At 38.3% G+C, this 19181-nt stretch overlaps 2 protein-coding genes across 2 annotated transcripts in view; both read left to right on the forward strand.

Moving 5' to 3' along the window:
- The window catches only part of RPS19BP1 (ribosomal protein S19 binding protein 1), a 519247-nt gene that overhangs the window by 299886 nt on the left and 200180 nt on the right, over positions 1–19181 (forward strand). The gene's annotated exons all lie outside the window — the stretch shown is intronic.
- ENTHD1 (ENTH domain containing 1) overlaps positions 1–19181 on the forward strand; it is an 87403-nt gene that overhangs the window by 27292 nt on the left and 40930 nt on the right. Inside the window, exon 3 of the mRNA XM_059680900.1 lies at positions 7690–7808. Coding sequence (XP_059536883.1) covers positions 7690–7808 — 119 coding nt within the window. The remainder of the gene's footprint in view (positions 1–7689; positions 7809–19181) is intronic.

Genomic DNA, 19181 nt, shown 5'->3' on the forward strand with positions numbered 1-19181 from the left:
TACCCCCGCCCTCCCCTACTTTCCTTCTGGGGATTGATAGCCTGATCGCTGTTTCTCAGTCTTTGGGTCTTTCCCTTTTCATCAGTCTATGTTGTTCTCTATAATCCACAAATGAGTGAGATCATGTGGTATTTATCTTTCTCTGACTGGCTTATTTCACTTAGCATAATGCTCTCCAGTTCCATCCATGCTGTTGCAAAAGGCAAGAGTTCCTTTTTTTTTACCGCAGCATAGTATTCCATTGTGTATATGTACCACAGTTTTCTAATCCACTCATCTGCTGATGGGCACCTAGGCTGTTTCCAAATCTTAGCTATGGTGAATTGTGCTGCTATGAACATAGGGGTGCATATATCCTTTCTAATTGGCGTTTCTGGTTTCTTGGGATATATTCCTAGTAGTGGGATCACTGGGTCAAATGGGAGTTCCATTTTTAGTCTTCTGAGGTAGCTCCATACTGTTCTCCACAGTGGCTGCACCAGTCTGCATTCCCACCAGCAGTGCAAAAGGGTTCCTTTTTCTCCACATCCTCTCCAACACTTGTTGTTTGTTGATTTGTTGATGATAGCCATTCTGACAGGTGTGAGATGATAACGCATTGTCGTTTTGATTTGCATCTCTCGTATAATTAGTGACTTTGAGCAGGTTTTCATATGTCTTTCGGCCTTCTGTATGTCCTCTTTCGAAAAGTGTCTATCTAGGTCCGTTGCCCATTTTTTTATTGGATTGTTTATCTTCCTTTTGTTAAGTTTCATGAGATCCCTGTAAATGTTGGAAATTAAACCCTTATCGGTGGTATCATTGGCAAATATGTTCTCCCATGTAGTGGGTCTTCTTGTTGTTTTTTTGATGGTTTCCTTTGCTGTGCAAAAGCTTTTTATTTTGATGTAGTCCCATTTGTTTATTTTCTCTTTAGTTTCCATTGCCCTAGGAGCATTATCAGAGAAGAAATTTCTTCGGCATATGTTTGCGATTTCGCTGCCTGTGGATTCCTCTAGTATTTTTATGGTTTCCCGTCTTACGTTTAAGTCTTTTATCCATTTTGAGTTTATTTTTGTGTATGGTTTGAGTTGGTGATCTAGTTTCATCCTTTTGCATGTATCTGTCCAATTTTCCCAACACCATTTATTGAAAAGACTGTCTTGACTCCATTGTATGCTCTTGCCTCCTTTGTCGAATATTAATTGGGCATAGTGGTTTGGGTCGATTTCTGGGGTCTCTATTCTATTCCATTGATCTATATGTCTGTTCTTGTGCCAGTACCAAGCTGTTTTAAGAACAGTGGCTTTGTAATACAGTTTGATATCTGGGATTGAGATCCCACCTACTTTGTTCTTTCTCAGGATTGCTGCAGCTATTCGGGGTCTTTTTTTATTCCAGATGAATTTTTGGAACGTTCGTTCTAGATTTGTGAAATATGCCGTTGGTAATTTAATGGGGATTGCATTGAATCTATAAATTGCTTTGGGTAGTATGGACATTTTGATGATATTGATTCTACCAATCCATGAACACGGTATATTCTTCCATCTGTTTATGTCTTCCTCTCTCTCTTTTTTCAGTGTCCTGTAGTTTTCAGCGTATAAGTCTTTTACCTCCTTAGTTAAGTTTATTCCTAGGTATTTTAATTTTTTTGGTGCAATGGTAAATGGGATTGCTTCTGTAGTTTCACTTTTTGTAAGTTCACTATTGGTGTAAAGAAATGCCATGGATTTCTTAGCATTAATTTTGTATCCTGCTACATTGCCGAATTCATTTATTAAGTCTAATAATTTTTTGATGGAGTCTTTAGGGTTCTGTATGTACAGTATCATGTCATCTGCAAATAAGGACAGTTTTACTTCTTCTTTTCCAATCTGGATGCCTTTTATTTCTTCTTTGTGTCTGATCGCAATGGCTAGTACTTCCAGTACTATGTTGAACAGGAGTGGTGAGAGGGGGCATCCCTGTCTTGTTCCTGTTTTTAGGGGGAATGGTTTTAGTTTTTGCCCATTGATTATGATGTTGGCTGTGGGTTTGTCATATATGGCTTTTATTATGTTGAGGTATGATCCCTCAATTCCTATCTTGCTGAGAGTTTTTATCAAGAAAGGGTGTTGGATTTTGTCAAATGCTTTTTCCGCATCAATTGATATGATTGTGGTTTTTTTCTCTCAATTTGTTTATGTGATGTATCACGTTTACTGATTTGCGGATATTGTACCATCCTTGCATCCCTGGGATAAATCCTACTTGGTCATGGTGTATGATCTTTTTGATGTGCTGCTGGATCCGATTTGCTAGGATTTTGTTGAGGATTTTGGCATCTATGTTCATGAGGGATAGTGGCCTATAATTCTCTTTCATTGTATTGTCTTTATCTGGTTTTGGGATTAGGGTGATGTTGGCTTCATAGAATGAGCTGGGAAGTGCTCCTTCCTCTTGGATCTTTTGACATAGTCTGAGGAAGATAGGTTTTAGGTCTTCCTTGAATGTTTGGTAAAACTCCCCTGTGAAGCCATCTGGCCCCGGGCTTTTGTTTGCTGGAAGCTTTTTGATTACTGCTTCGATTTCCTCCATAGTTATTGGCCTATTGAGATTTTTAGATTCTTCCTGGTTAAGTTTTGGAAGATTGTATTTATCTAGGAATATGTCCATTTCCTCCAGGTTGTCTAGTGTGTTGGAGTAGAGTTGTTCATAGTATTTTCTAACAATCCTTTGTATTTCTATGGGGTCTGTTGTTATTTCTCCTCTTTCATTTCTGATTTTGTTTTTTTGGGTCCTCTCTCTTTGTTTCTTGGTGAGCCTGGCTAGAGGTGTATCAATCTTGTTTATCCTTTCAAAGAACCAGCTCTTGGTTTTGTTGATCTTTTGTATTGTTTTTTTGGTCTCTATGTCGTTTATCTCCGCTCTGATCTTTGTTATTTCCTTCCTTCTGCTTACAGTGGGCTTTTTTTTGTTGCTCTCTTTCTAATTCTTCAAGTTGTAGAGTTAGGTCATTTATTCTCATTGTTTCTTGTTTCTTGCAGTAGGCTTGTAGAGCTATGAACTTCCCTCTCAAGACTGCTTTTGCTGTGTCCCATAGGTTTTGGATTGTTGTGTTTTCATTGTCATTTGTTGCCATGATGTTTTTTATTTCTTCTTTGATCTCACTGGTGACCCAGTCGTTGTTTAATAGCATGCTATTTAGTCTCCATGTGTTTGATTTTTTTGGATTGTTTTTGTTGTAGTTGATTTCCAGTTTTATGCCTTTGTGGTCTGAGAAGATACTTGATATGATTTCAATTTTCTTGAATTTGAAGAGACTTTGTCTGTGACCCAATATATGGTCTATCTTTGAAGATGACAAATGTGCACCTGAGGAGAATGTATATTCTGTGGCTTTGGGGTGAAGTGTTCTGAAGATGTCAATTAATTCCATCTGATCTAGTGAGTCATTTAGGATTGATGTTTCTTTGCTGAGTTTCTGTTTAGAGGATTTGTCCAGTGGAGATAATGGGGTGTTAAGGTCCCCTACTATGATTGTATTGCTGTCAATCTCTCCCTTGATCTTCTCCAGAAGATTTCTTACGTATTTGGGTGCTCCTATATTGGGTGCATATATATTTACCAGAGTTATTTCTTCTTGTTGGACTGCTCCCTTTAGTATTATGAAGTGGCCTTCTTGATCTCTTTTTATGTCCTTCACTTTGAGATCTAATTTGTCAGATATAAGTATTGCTACCCCGGCTTTTTTTTCACTTCCATTGGCCTGAAAAACCCTTTTCCATCCCTTCACCATCAGTCTGTGTGCGTCTTTTTTTCTGAGGTGGGTTTCCTGTAGACAGCAGATATATGGGTCATGTTTTCTTATCCACTCATTTACCCTATGCCTTTTGACTGGGGAATTTAATCCATTTACATTTAAAGTTATTGATAGAAACTTGTTAGTCGCCATTTTTGTTCTTTACCGCTGCGTTCCTTCTTTGTTTCCTGTTTTTTTCTATTTACAGCAGACCCTTTAGCATTTCTTGCATTGCTGGTTTGGTTGTAATAAACTCCCGTAGACCGTTTTTGTCTGAGAAGCTCCTGATTTGACCCTCAATTTTTTTTTTAATATATTTTATTGATTTTTTACAGAGAGGAAGGGAGAGAGATAGAGAGCTAGAAACATCGATGAGAGAGAAACATCGATCAGCTGCCTCCTGCACATCTCCCACTGGGGATGTGCCCGCAACCCAGGTACATGCCCTTGACCGGAATCGAACCCGGGACCCTTCAGTCCGCAAGCCGACGCTCTATCCACTGAGCCAAACCGGTTTTGGCATGACCCTCAATTTTGATTGATAGCCTCGCTGGGTATAGTATTCTTAGATTCAGACCCTTCCTTTGCATGACTTTGTATATTTCATTCCATTCCCTTCTTGCCTGATGTGTTTCTGTTGAGAAATCGGTCGCTAGTCTGATGGGGGATCCTTTGTAGGTAACTTTCTGTCTCTCTCTGGCTGCTTTTAAGATTCTTGCTTTGTCGTTGGTGTTTGCCAATTTAATTACTATGTGCCTTGGTGTCAGTCTTTTCGGGTTAATTTTGTTTGGGACTCTGTGAGCTTCTTGGATTTGTGTGAGTTTTTTCCTCCCTATATCAGGGAAATTTTCTGTTACTATTTTTTCAAACAGGTTTTCTAGTCCTTGCTCAGTTTCCTCTCCTTCTGGCACCCCTATTATTCGGATGTTGTTTCGTTTAGCATTGTCCCAGAGTTCTCTTAGGCTCTCTTCCTGCTTTTTAATTTTTTTTTCTAGAAGCTGTTCTGTTTGGGTATTTTTTTCTACCTTGTCTTCTAGCTCGCTGATGCGGTCCTCTGCTTCTTCTAGTCTACTGTTGATGCTTTCTATTGAGTTCTTTATGGCAGTGATGTCGTTTTTCATTTCTTCTTGGTTTCTCTTCATTTCCTCTTGGTTCTTCTTCATTTCCTCTTGGTTCCTACACATATTGTTGAATTGGTCTTCCATTCTTTTCATCCACCTTATGGCCATTACTCTGAATTCTTTCTCTGACAGGTTGCTTGCCTCCATTGCCTCGATTTCGTTTACTTCCTTTTCTGATGATGCCTGTTTTTCTTTCATATTTGGGTTGGTTCTTTGTTTCACCATGATTTCTCTTCTCAAGGTGTTTGGTTATGTAGTTCTCTCTCTGTTGCGCTGATTCAAAGGCACAAAATACAACACAACAAGGCACAATGTACAAGGCACCGAACTAAATGCATTAACGATATTAATAACCCCAAATAAAGGTGACCCCCCAAGCGAAGAGAATTAGGGGATAAAGAAGAAAAAAGAGAAAAAGATTAAAGAGAAAAATAAAAAACAAAAAGGAGTGCCGAAATGAGATTGGGAAAAGGGAGAGAGAAAGAAAAAAAAAAAGACAAAAAAAACCAAACAAAAACAACAACAACAACAAAATTAAGAGAATGAAATAGAGGTGGGGAAGAGGCTATTTGTATGGGGAGAGCGAGGGATTGGAAATTAGATATATAAGTAGGGTGAAATTTAGACAGTGGGTAGAAAGAAGGAATAGGTAAAATCCAAAGCAGGAATAGGGTAAGAGAAACAGGACAACAAAAGGGGAAAAGTGAGGGAGAGAGTTTTGGCTTAAGGGTAAATGTGAGATAGAGAGAAATGATGCTAAAGGAACGATGAAAATAGAGTGTAGAACACTAATCCCAAAATAAAATAAAGAAAAATAATAAAAAAAATAATAAAAAATAAAATGATACTTGAAAAAATGGTAAAAGGATAGCAATAATACTGGTTAAAAAAATGTAGTAATTAAAAAGGTAAAATCAGGTGATGAAAAAAATAAAAAATAAAAATAAAATAAAATAGGTTCTTGATGAAATGGTGAAAAAAGAATTTAAAAAATATATATAAAAATATTCGGAAGTGAAGGTGCTTCAGATCTTCCACTTTTCTTTTTGGCACGCCTCAGTCCTGCCAGGCATTCAGGGGAGTGTTGAACTTCCCTGCGATACACTGTCCCTCCGTGTAGTAAACCACAGACCTGATTTTAAGGCAGGTTGTATTTGTTTACCAGACTGCCTTTATTTGTGATCGCAAAAGAGACAGTTCGTGGCTCTGCCTCTGGGTGGCAGTGTGTCTGGATTGACCTCCGAGGCTATTAGTCCTCTCTATCAGTAGGGTTTTGTTTTTTTTTTTTTTTCCTCTATGGTATTCGGAACTGATTCAGGAAAGACCACTGCCCAGAGCTGGTTCCTTGCCACTGCCCGCTGTTTCCCAGGCTCCCCAAAAAGAACTTTCCCCTACAGGCTCTGTGAATGACCCCAACTGGGGAATCCCATGCACTGGGTTTAATAATCAAATGCACGGATCAAAGGGGAACTGTAACAAGAGCCTGATAGTTGTGCGAATTCGCAAGCCTCTACCTTCCAGGTCTGCGCACAGTCTCCGCGCGCAGTTTCCGCGCGCCCACTCGCCCCTGGCACCAAGCAGCCAGCAGATTGGCAAAGTCCAAGGCTGCTCCTTTACATCCAGTCCAGCTATGGGCTCATTTTTCGCGTTCCCTTCTGCCAGCAGCCCTGAGGGGCCCCTTCCCCACTCGCGGGTCACGCTGGTCCCGACGGCTGCGGACTCTGTGGGGCGCAGATTCTGCCCTGCGCGCGCGTGCTCGGTCCTCCCTCCAACCCGAACTGCAAACCGCACCTTTAGGGATGTCCAACCTTTCCGTGAGAAGAAGCAGTGCTCGTCTGAGTTCACGCAGTCACGCTGCTTGAGATCCCTTGTTTCCAGGTTAGTACCTGGTCTCTGGATGCCGGCAACAACCACCCAAGATGGCGCAGTCTCCGCCGCTCAGCTGGCGCACCAAGAGAGGCTTCAGCCGCAGTCTCCAACCGACCTTTTTCTTTTTCCTGGGGGTTCTCGGTCTTTCCTAGCTGCAGACAGTCTCTCAGCTGAAAATCCTCTGCCTATTCGGGCTGAATGTTACCCGTTTCAGCTGCTCACCCTTATCTGCTCCAGGACAAGGCACAGGACACGTCTGCTTATACCTCCGCCATTTTGGATCTCCTCCATTCCTGATAGTTTTGCTTAGAACACATGAAGTTCACACAGCAGTAATAAACTTCTTTTAAATATTACTGAGAGCCTGGCTGGCGTGGCTCAGTGGTTGAGCGTTGACATATGAACCAGGAGGTTGCGGTTTGATTCCTAATCAGGGCATATGCCCCTGTTCTGGTTCGGGTTCGATTCCTAGTGTGGGGCATGCAGGAGGCAGTTAATCAATGATTCTCTCCCATCATTGATGTTTCTATCGCTCTCTCCCTCCTTCTTCCTCTCTGAAATCAATAAAAATAGGTTTTTAAAAGTATTACTTGGAATAATTATAGTTATTCCTATTTTGCTAACATTTCATTTGAATCATTTTCACATTTTCAAACTCTATTTCTATTCAATATTATGCCTTATATTAAAAAAGATGTCTCAAATAATCTATAAAATAAAAATTGTTGATGAGGGAAGGGCTAGAATTGAAGTTGTATTTTTAAAATCTGTCTCAACTTATTATTATGAAGGGCTACGTGAATGTGGTTACTGTTCATAGGTAACCATTGGTAGATCATGTATATGTGTAGGCAAAATGGATCTTCAGAAGTGAGGTAATGTAAAAACATTACAATTTTTTGCCAAAGCAGAATCTGCTCTTTATGTCATTGACAGAGAACACTTCCAAGGCTGGATGGAAACAAGAGCAGTGGCAAGACATTCAGCAGCCTGGTGATGCTGTGTTGTCCCAGGAAACACTACCTCTCAAGTTCACTGCTTGGAAATCAACAGAGGTAAGTTGCTGTAGTAGTTTCCTATTGCTGCTCTAAAAAATTACCCCAAACTTAGTGCCTTAAGTCAACACAATGTTGGAAGTCTGACATGGTCTCTAGGCTAAAGTCAAGATGTCCACAGGGCTGTGTTCCTTTCTGCAGGCTCTAGGGGAGAGTGGGTTTTCTTGCCTTTTTCAGCTTCTTATGTTCTAAGAGAAACTGTTTGTCTTTTATCTTTGTTTTTGTTATACAGAGTTTTAAATAAGAATAAGATTAAATTATCAGTTTCCCTTTATAGCTTGTGCATTTAAAAACTTTTTTATCCTAATATAATAAAGATCTTGTACTTTTTTTCTAAATGTTGAAATCCTTATGCCCTCTAGAATTTTACTATATAGTGTGAGATAGGACCTTGTGTTATTTGAATCTCTGTGGAAAAACGATATTTAATTTCTTGAACAGTTTATCATTCTCTACTCAGTTTTAAAAAACATTTTCTTATGAAATGATTATATTATAGGAAGTTGCAGAAATAGTATGGAGTCCCATATACCCTTCCCCCGCCTACCCAATGTCCACACCTTACATAGCTGAAGTACAATATCAAAATCAGGAAATGAACATTGGTATGTTACAGCTAAATAGACTACAATTTTCAATTCAGTGTTTAGTTTGTTAACCCCCATTTGTGTGTGTATGTGTGTGCATTCTATGTAATTTTATTCTAAGTACTAGAAGCCCAGTGCATGAAATTCATGCATGGGGGCGGGGTTCCCTCAGCCCGGCCTGCATCCTTTCGCAATCTGGGACATCTGGCTCCTAACCACTCACCTGCCTGCTTGCCTGATTGCCCCTAACCACTCTGCCTGATTGCCCCTAACTGCTCACCCCTGCCGGCCTGATCGTCCCTAACCACTCTGGCCTCAGCCCCCGCCACCGTGGCTTTGTCCGGAAGGACGTCTGGAAGGATGTCTTGAAGACGTCGGTCTAATTAGCATATAACCTTTTATTAGTATAGATAGATTTGTATAACCAGCACCAAAACTAAGATACAGAACTGTTCTATCCTCACAAAAAAAGTCCCTCATGCCCTTATGCTACCTACACAATCTCACCTCCAACAACCTCCCCCTGGCAACTGCTGATCTTTTCTCCATCTATAGTTTTGTTATTTTTAGTATGCTATGTAAATGTAACCTTTTGAGATAGATTTTTTTTCACTCATCATAATGCTCTTGAGATCCATTCAAGTTGTTGCATGTATCAATAATTCATTCCTTTTTATTGTTTATTTTTGAAAGCACCCCATTTTATAGATATATCAGAGTTTATTCAACTATTCACCCAGTGAAAGGTATTTGGGTGTTCCCAGTTAGGGGCTGTTGATGAATAGAACTGCAGTGAACATTTGTGTACAGTTTTTGTATGTAAAAAAACTGTACACAAATCTCTGGGATAAATGTCCAAGAGTATGATTGCTGGTTTTGTAAGAAACTGTCAAACTGTTTTCCAGAGTGGCTGTTTTCTTTTTTTCTTCTTCTAAAGTTTCTCAATCTGACCTTTAGTTTACTAATTTGTTCTCAGCAATATCCATTCCACTATTTATCCCATCTATGTTCTCTATCTCAGTATTCTATTTTTACATTTGATATTTAATATTTCTATTTAATTTGTTTTATTTATTTTAATCCTCACTCAATGATATGCTTTTTATTGATTTTTAAAGAGAGAGGAAGGGGGAGAGAGAAACATTGATGTGAGAGAGAAGCATCAATTGGCCACCTTGCACCACTATGCGCCCCAACCAGGGATCAAACCCGAAACCAGGGTATGTGCACTGACCAGGAATCAAACCCGCCACCTTTTGGTATACAGGACAATGCTCCAACCAACTGAGCCACACTGGTCAGAGCGGCTCAAGTTTTTAATCTTTCTTCTTTCTGAGTGTCCTTACAGTTCTTTCTTGCCTAATAGTTTTTCATTTGCTTCCTTCTGACACTTAGGGTCACATTCAGGACTTACACTGGCAGCTTGGGGCTCCTTCCTTGTGCCCATATCAGAGATGTTTCAGATCTGGTTCTCAGACCAATGGGCGCTGAGGATCAGTTGTGGAGAAGTTTGGTTTGTGTCCTCTCACCTACTTGGGTGTGGTACTTTAAGAGGCCACGGATCTAGGCTTGATTAATGCCCGGTTCTTTCAGCTTCTTCATTAAGTAGGAGATCCCAGTGCCTGGGCATAATTTCAAGCAGTGAGCCCATATTCAACACTCCTGTCTTACATGGGCACTTTAAATCTGTACTTACCCCTTCAGAGTTGAGCTCCTGGTTTTCTCTGCCTTTTTCTGGATCCAAAGCCCTAAAGGTCCACGGCTTCCACCTCCTTACCATTATGTGTTTCTGTTATGCTCTCATCCATGAAAATGTTCATCTTGTGTTTGACCATGACTGTGTCCTTCATGTTCACATTTGCACTTTCTCTTTCATTGCTATGTGTTTGGAAGAGGAAGGTATCCCCAAAGTATGAACCAAACTTATAGAACCGTCTGAATTGGAAATCTGTTCCACTCAAGACTATATGAAATTATCTTACTCACTCACTTGTTTTTCTGTTTGGTATGTGTTTCTCCTACCAGAAGGAAAGCTTCTTGAGACTAGAGACCTTTTTAAGTTTTATTCATTACAGAATCGTTAGCTGCCACATTTTTTTTAATGAAGAAATGAATGAATAGTAGACTTTCAATAGTAACTTCCTGCTCTTCCTTTCCTGTGAAAGAGGCTTGTTTGGTCTCCTGCTTTGAGTGCTTTGTTTAGTATTCGCTGCCACAGTTCCTGTGAGGGAGATTGGAATTATTTCTTGACCTTCTGTTTCCAACTCCTTTCCCCAAGCCAATTAGGTACTGGATTTATAGCAGCTCTGAAAAGTACATAAAATTAAAATTTCACTGTTCCTTAATTGCATAATAGCCCATAGATTGAAAATGTCTAGATTATTTTAAAAGATATGACATTAAATCAAAATGATTTTTAAATTTGAGATCAATTTATTTGTTGCTAATGGCTTTTAAGGGAGAAAATCGACTGGAATAATCTTGCATGCATTGGAGCCTAACAGAGATATAAAGTACGACTTAGTCTTTTTTTGTATCGGTCATTAACTTCTCATTTTGTTTGTTTTTCTTACTTTAGAGGGTGGTACAGTAATTGATTTACATCATTCTACATCTTATATCAATGAGTAAAAAAATGTTTCCCTTCCCGCAAAGGAAGTTTAAAGCTGGATTTCCCTTTTCAAAACATTACTACTGACAGGCACCTCCTCTAATGACTGTCAGGAACATGTGATGCCACCCATTATTGTCCTCTTCAGAAATCTGTTCTTGCAGCAGAAGACAAGAGCTATCATGTTGAACAGTAAGCCTAATTGTTGTTGCCAAATATACTGCATCTAAATTAAAATTCTCATGTTCTTTTTTTTAAAATATATTTTATTGATTTTTTACAGAGAGGAAGGGAGATAGAGAGTTAGACACTTCGATGAGAGAGAAACATCGATCAGCTGCCTCCTGCACACCCCCTATTGGGGATGTGCCCACAACCAAGGTAGATGCCTTTGACCAGAATCGAACCTGGGACCCTTGAGTCCGCAGGCTGACGTTCTATTCACTGAGCCAAACCAGTTAGGGCAAATTCTCATGTTCTTAATAGAGAATGAGGAAGAAATGATATTGTTGGTTGCTTAGGCAGAATGAATAGTGATTAAAAATATCTTTTAAAAACTTTAAATAGAAACCTCTTTAACTATTTTCTTTCTAGAAATGAAAGAATTATCTAACAGCAGTAATAGAACATGGCTTTCAAAGGCAGAGCACTGCTTGCCTGTGTAAAGGAAAGCCTTTACGTGCATGGCCCTGAGACATGGGTGTGTTTTCTCTTTGCGTACTGTCCAGAATTTTTCTTATTAAGTCTGCTAATTAATAAGGCCATTTGTAGCTTTTCACCACCTCAAAAACCTTCCTCTTTTCCTGTTGGAGGAGATTCAACAATGAGGCTCTGACTTTTTCGGTCACAGTTGTTCCCATAGCAACAGATAGGGATGCTATGAATTGATTCACACAAAATTAAAGGTGACCAAAGCCTTCAGTCTCCTTGTGAGTTGCTAAATTGCTAGTGATAGAAGATACATATTTATTTCCTACTGCCTTCATTTATTATTTTGCTAAATTAAGAATAAACAGGTTTTATCTTTGGGTTTATTAGCATGTCACTTATTATATTTGTAAAAATTTGAACTCATCAAAGCTGTTAGAAAAATGGAAATTATGCTTACTTTAGTTATGTTAATTTATTATCCCTTTACCTACTGCATCATTGCTTTCTGCTTGAATCCTTTTTTATTTTTATGTTTGTATTTTTATTCTTTTTAAATTAAAAAGTAGTTATTAAAAATTTTAAATAATATTGAAGGGTAAAAAGTAAAAAACAGAGTTTCTTCTTATTTCTCTCTATTCCTTGAGTTCCTTTTCTAAGAGTCAGCTATACTAGCAGTTTTTTTTATGAATTTTGGGAAGGAATTTTCTGTGTCCCTACATTTATTTTACCTCAATGTATTTATTCATTGTATACTCCTCTGTAATATGCTTTGAACTAAGCAATATATCTTGCACATCTTCTTATAGTAATAAATGCAATCGTTCAATGTATATTGTTTTAAAATATGCTTTTATCACTAAACTACATGTTATGGACATATTTTTTATATGAGTACATGTTAACTCTGCTGTATTCTTGATATATAAATGAATCTTAATTTATTTAACCATTCCTTATTGGTAGTCATATAGGGATTTTTCATGCTGGTGGAGGGATAGTCTCTTAAGTCAATGAAACAGAGTAGAGAACTAAGAAATAGACCCACACAAATATGTCCAACTGATTTTTGACAAAAGAAATTCAAAGGTAACATTTTTAATAAATTATATTCAAGCAATTGGGCATTTATAGGCAAAACCATGACCCTGAAATTAAATCTTAAACAGAAATTCACTCCAAATGGATCACAGACTTAAATGTAAAATGTAACACTATAATACTGAAAAAATACATTGGAGAAAACCCTTTGGCATATAGGGCTGGCCAAAAACATAATCCCTAAAAGAAAAAAACATGATGTAAGACATCACAATTTAAAACTTTTGTTCTACAAGTAAGACCATCAGCAAACTTAACAGCATAAACAGGGAGAATTTGTGACAACAAAAACATAAAAGAGATGTGGGTAAGGTCTGAATTTGTAGAGGAGGTTGGATTAAAAAGAAAAAGGACTATTGTATATATGAATCTACCTTTTTCATAGACCTAATGGTAACCACACACACACACACAAAAAAAACAAAATTGAGACACATAACTTTAAAAAAGAGGAAGCAGAGGAATAAAGTATGGAATACCATCAAATAAAAACAACAGAAACACAAAATACTAGCAAATTGAATACAATAATACATTTTAAAAATAATATATCATGATTAAGGTGGGGTTCATTCCAGGAGCACAAGGATGGTTCAATATATGCAAATCAATCAATGTAACACACTACATTAACAAAACAAAGGATAAAAATCGTATGGGCTTATCAATAGATGTAGAGAAAGCATTTGGTAAGATACAACATCCATTTATGATTCAAATTCTCAATAAAATAGGTATAGAAGGAAAGTACCTCAACCTAATATTTAATATTCTCAATGTTGAAAAGCTGAAAGCTTTTCCTCTAAAATCAGGAACAAGACAAGGATATCCACTCTCACTACTGTCATTCAACATAGTACTGGATATCCTAGCCAGGGCAATTAGGTAAGAGAAAGAAACAAAAGGCATCCAAATTGGGAATGAAAAAGTAAAAGTGTCACTTTTTGCAGATGATACGATTTTTTTATATAGAATATCCTAAAGACTCCACCAAAAACTTTTAGAAATAATAAGCAAATACAGTAAAGTTGCAGGATACAAAATCAATGTTCAAAAATCCACTGCATTTCTATTACTAACAATGAAATATTAGAAAAAGAAATGAAAAAAATTCCTCTTGTAATTGCAACAAAAAGAATAAAATACCTAGGAATCAACTTTTAACAAAGGATGTGAAGAACCTATGTACTAAAACTACAAAAAAAGAGATTGAAAAAGACACAGTGAAATTGAAAGATACTCCATGTTCATGGATTGGACGAATCAACATAGTTAAAATGTCCATATTACCAAAGCAATATACAGATTTAATGCAATCCCGATAAAAATCCTAATGACATTTTTTAAAGAAATAGAGCAAAAAAAATCATCAGATATGTATGGAACCACAAAAGACCCAGGATAGCCAAAGCAATCCTCAGAAAAAAGAATGAAGTCAAAGGTCTCACACTACCTGACTTTATACTACAGAGCAACGATAATCAAAACAGCATGGTATTGACAAAAGACAGACAGACCAATGGAACAGAATTGAGAACCCAGAAATAAAACCACATGTGCATGGGCAAATAATTTTTGACAAAGGAACAGAAAACATATAATGGAGAAAAGAAGGCCTCTTCAATAAATGGTGCTGGGAAAATTGAAAAGTCACATGCAAAAGAATGAAATTAGAGTACAGTTTGTCCCCATGTACAAAAATTAATTAAAAAAGGATCAAAGACCTAAATATAAGATCTGAAACAATAAATTACATAGAAGAAAACATAGGAACTAAACTTATGAATACAAATTGAATACAACAATACATTAAAAAATAATATATCACGATTATTATATCATGTTGTGGCCATTGTGTTGGTCTTAGAGACGCTTTTATGAATTTGACCCCAAAGGCAAGGAAAGCAAAGGCAAAAATAAATGAATGGGACTATATCAAACTAAAAGACCACTGCAGAGCAAAAGAAACTGCCAACAAAGCAAAAGGGCAACCAACCGAATGGGAGAAGATATTTTACAAACAACAGCTCTGACAAGGATTAATATCCAAAATATATAAAGAACTAATATAACTCAACACCAAACAAACAATCCAATTAAAAGTGGGCAGAAGACCTGAACAGACACTTCTCCCTAGAAGACATACAAATGGCCAACAGATATATGAAAAGATGCTCAACTTCACTAGCTATTAGGGAAATGCAAATCAAAACTAGGAGATACCACCTCACAAATAGTATTAGAATAGCTATTATTAACAAAAAAAGTAACAGGTGTTGGAGAGGTTGTGGAGAAAAAGGAACCCTCATTCACTGCTGGTGGGAATGTAAACTGGTATAGCCACTATGGAAAACAGTATGGAGGTTCTTCCAGACATTAAGAATAGAGTTACCATATGACCCAGCAATCCCTCTTCTGGGTATCTACCCGAAAATTTGAAAACATTTATTTGCAAACATTTCATATTAAGTGAAATGTTAGTCAGCAAAATCTCAGAACCATTTGATTTTACTCATATGTGGGATATAAAGCTGAAACTCATAGAGACACAGTATGGTAGTTACCAGAGGGAAGGACGTGGCGGGTAGTAAAAGGTAAAGACAGCCAAATATGTGGTAGCAGAAGATGATTTGACTTTGGGTGCACAATGCAATATGCAGGTCATGTATCATAGAAATGTACACTTGAAACCTATATAATCTTACTAACCAATGTCACCCCAATAAATGTAACTAAAAAATAAAATAAAAACAAAAGCTTTTGCTCTGTGAAAGACCCTGTTAAGAGGGTGAACATGAGAGCTACAAACTGGGAGAAAATATTTTCAAGCCACATATCTAGCAAACAACTAACATCTGGAGCGTAAAAGGATTCTTAAAACGCAACAGTTAAAAACCAAACAATCCAGTTAGAAAATGGGCAAATGATATGAACAGTCACTTCAGCAAATACAGATGGCCACTAAAGCAAGTGAAAAGATGTTCAACAGCATTAGCTATTAGGAACGTGTAATATAAACACACAGTAAATATCAAGATAGCGAAAGTAAAAAGTAGTGACACCACCAAATGCTGGTGAGCATGTGGAGAAATTGGATCGCATATATATTGTAAAGTGGTACAATTACTCAGGAAAATAGTGGCACTTTCTTTATAAAACTAAACATGCAATTACTATATGACTCAGCAATTGCATTTTTAGGCATTTATCCCAGAGATATGAAAACTTATTTTCATACAAAAACCTATACACAGTGTTGAAAGCAGCTTTATTTATAATTGCTAAAATCTGAAAACAACCCAGACATCCTTTAACGAATTAAGCTGTCTTACATCTATATCATGGATACTAATTGGCAATAAAAAGGAACAAATTATTGATACACACAACAACTTAGATGACTCTCCAGGAATTATGCCAGGTTAAAAAAAATGCCATTTATATAACATTCTTTAAATGTCAAAATTATAAAAATGGAGAACAGGTTAGTAGTTGTGGAGACTGGTAATTAAAAGGCATCAGGAAGGATCCTTGTGATGAAAATGTTCTTTATTTTGATCATTTCATTGTCAATATCCAGGATATAATATCTATATATGTAAAAGCCTAAGCAACTGTTATGACTGAACGACTGGAACAACCAGACGACCAGTCGCTATGATGTGCACTGACCACCAGGGGGCAGATGCTCAATGCAGGAACTGCCCCCTGGTGGTCAGTATGCTCCCACAGCCAACTGCCTGTGGTCCCTTCCCCCTGGCCAGCCAACCTCCTGCAGTCCCTCCCCCCAGCCGGCTGGCCCCCATCAATCCCTGGTGCTAAACCATTTGTAGACAACCTGCTTCTGGGTTGGGGTTTCATATGTAGCAGAGCAGCTCCCTCACTGCATTCTATTGAAAGTCAGCCCTCAACACGGGGTTTGTCTCACTCCTGTCCTCTCCCTTCCCCAGGGGCCGCCTGCCTGCTGTGGTGGCGGCGCAATGGCAAAGGGAGGAGACACGGAACCGTGCAATTACAGGGCGCCAACCGTGGTGGCGGCGGCGGCCGTTCCTTCTGCACCCATTCTGACAACCGTCGCCTCCTCTCCCAACCCCTCTGGAGCCTTTGGGCCCTGGGCTTGGATGGGGAACTGGGGGTGGGTGGCGGCAGACGCAGCCCCTTTCCCAGGGGGACCGAGGGCCAGCTCCCTTCTTGGGGCCAGCGGCCAGCCTTCCACAGGTCCCTCCCCCTGGCCCACAGGCCCTGATCGGCCTGGCCCCATTTGGCCCTGATCGCTGGCCAGGCCTAGGGGTCCCAGCCATGCACGAATTCGTGCACTGTGCCTTTCGTTGCAACATGTTACCAGGGAAGCTGGGTAAAGGATAAAGAATATACACAGAATCTATTATTTTTCACAGCTGAATGTGAAACTACAATGATAATAAATAAATAAATAAATAAATAAATAAATAAATAAAATAAAAGTTAAATTATAAAAAGTAGCAAATCACTTTGTTTAGCAGTTTTGGATGAAGTTAAAAATAAGCGTATGGCTTAGCCATTCTTCTCCTATGTAATATCCAGGGGTGATGAGCTTTATTCTTAATAACTGAAATTTGGAATTAACCCAAATGTTTATATGCAGGAGAATGGATTAAAAATTGTGAATATCCCAAGAAATCAGAAACACCAATCAGAAAGGATATATGCACCTCTGTGTTCATAGCAGCACAATTTACCATAGCTAATATTTGGAAACAGCCTAAATGCCCATCAACAGATGAGTGGATTAAAAAACTGTGGTACATCTACACAATGGAATACTATGCTGCGGTAAAAACGAAAGAACTCTTACGATTCACAACAGGATGTATGGACATGGAGAGCATTATGCTAAGTGAAATAAGCCAGTTGGAGAAAGATAAATATCACATGGTCTCACTCATTTGTGGAATATAATGAACAACATAAACTGATGAACAAAAATAGATCCAGAGACAGAGAAGCATTGAGCGGACCATCAAACCTCAGAGGGAAGGCAGGGAAGGGTCGGGGAGGGGGTAAGAGATCAACTAAAGGACTTGTATGCATGCATATAAGCATAACCAGTGGACACAGACACTAGGGGGGTGAGAGCATGTGCTGGGGGTGGGAGTGGCTGGGGAGAGGTCAATGGGGAAAAAAGGAGACATATGTAATACTTTAAACAATAAAGAATTTTTTAAAATTATGATATATTCACACAATGGAATATTTCTTACAAAAAAGAAATACTGATGCAGTTGTTCCACCTTATCCATGGGGGATATGCTCCAAGATCCAGTGGATGCCTGAAACTGAGGATAATACTGGTATGGAACCCCATCTGTACTGTTTTTCCTAATATTATGATAAAGTTTAATTTATAATTAGGCACAATAACAGATTAACAATAACACAGTAAAGAGAACAATTATAACAATAAACTGCACTAAAAGTTATGTGAATGTGGTTTCTCTCTCAAAAATATCTTATAGTACTATTCTCACCCTTCTTCTTGTGATGATATGAGATGATACAGTGCCTCCGTGGTGAGATGAAGTGACATAGCATTAGGCTACTATAAGAGTTACTTGAGCACAACCACTGTGATACCATGACAGTCAATCTGATCACCAAGACAGCTACTGAGTGACTAACAGGCGGGCAGCATATACAGCATGGATTTGCTGGACAGAGGGACGATTTGCATTCTGGGCAGGACAGCACAAGATTTTATCACGCTACTCAGAATGGCACACAATTTAAAACTTAGGAATTGTTTATTTCAGGAATTTTTAAAAATATATTTTATTGATTTTTACAGAGAGGAAGGGAGAGGGATAGAGAGTTAGAAACATGGATGAGAGAGAAACATGGATCAGCTGCCTCCTGCACACCCCCTACTAAGGATGTTCCCTTAACCAAGGTATATGCCCTTGACCAGAATCAAACCTGGGACCCTTCAGTCCGCAGGACAACGCTCTATCCACTGAGCCAAACCAGTTAGGGCGATTTCAGGAATTTTTATTTAGTATTTTTGGAACATGTTTGACTGTGTATAACTAAAACCACAGAAAGCAAAACCACAGATAAGGGGGGACTACTTGCACACAACATACAGATGCATCTCATGACCATTATGATAAACAATGCGAATCAGATACACAAGCATATATAGTGTATGGTTATCTTTATATGAAGTTCAAGAACAGGCAAACTCATTGGTGGTGATAGAATATAGAATACTGTTTACTAGTGATGGAGGGATGGTATCAACTAGAAAGGAACTTGAGGGAACTTTCTGGAGTGAAGGAAATGTGGTTATATATAGGTATACACCTAAAGTAAAAGTTACTGAGCTCATACTTAAGGTTTTTGCACTTACTATATGTTCATTATCTATATACATAAAAGCCTAAGCGACCG

Source organism: Myotis daubentonii, chromosome 2, assembly GCF_963259705.1.
Source record: "Myotis daubentonii chromosome 2, mMyoDau2.1, whole genome shotgun sequence".
Taxonomy (NCBI): domain Eukaryota; kingdom Metazoa; phylum Chordata; class Mammalia; order Chiroptera; family Vespertilionidae; genus Myotis; species Myotis daubentonii.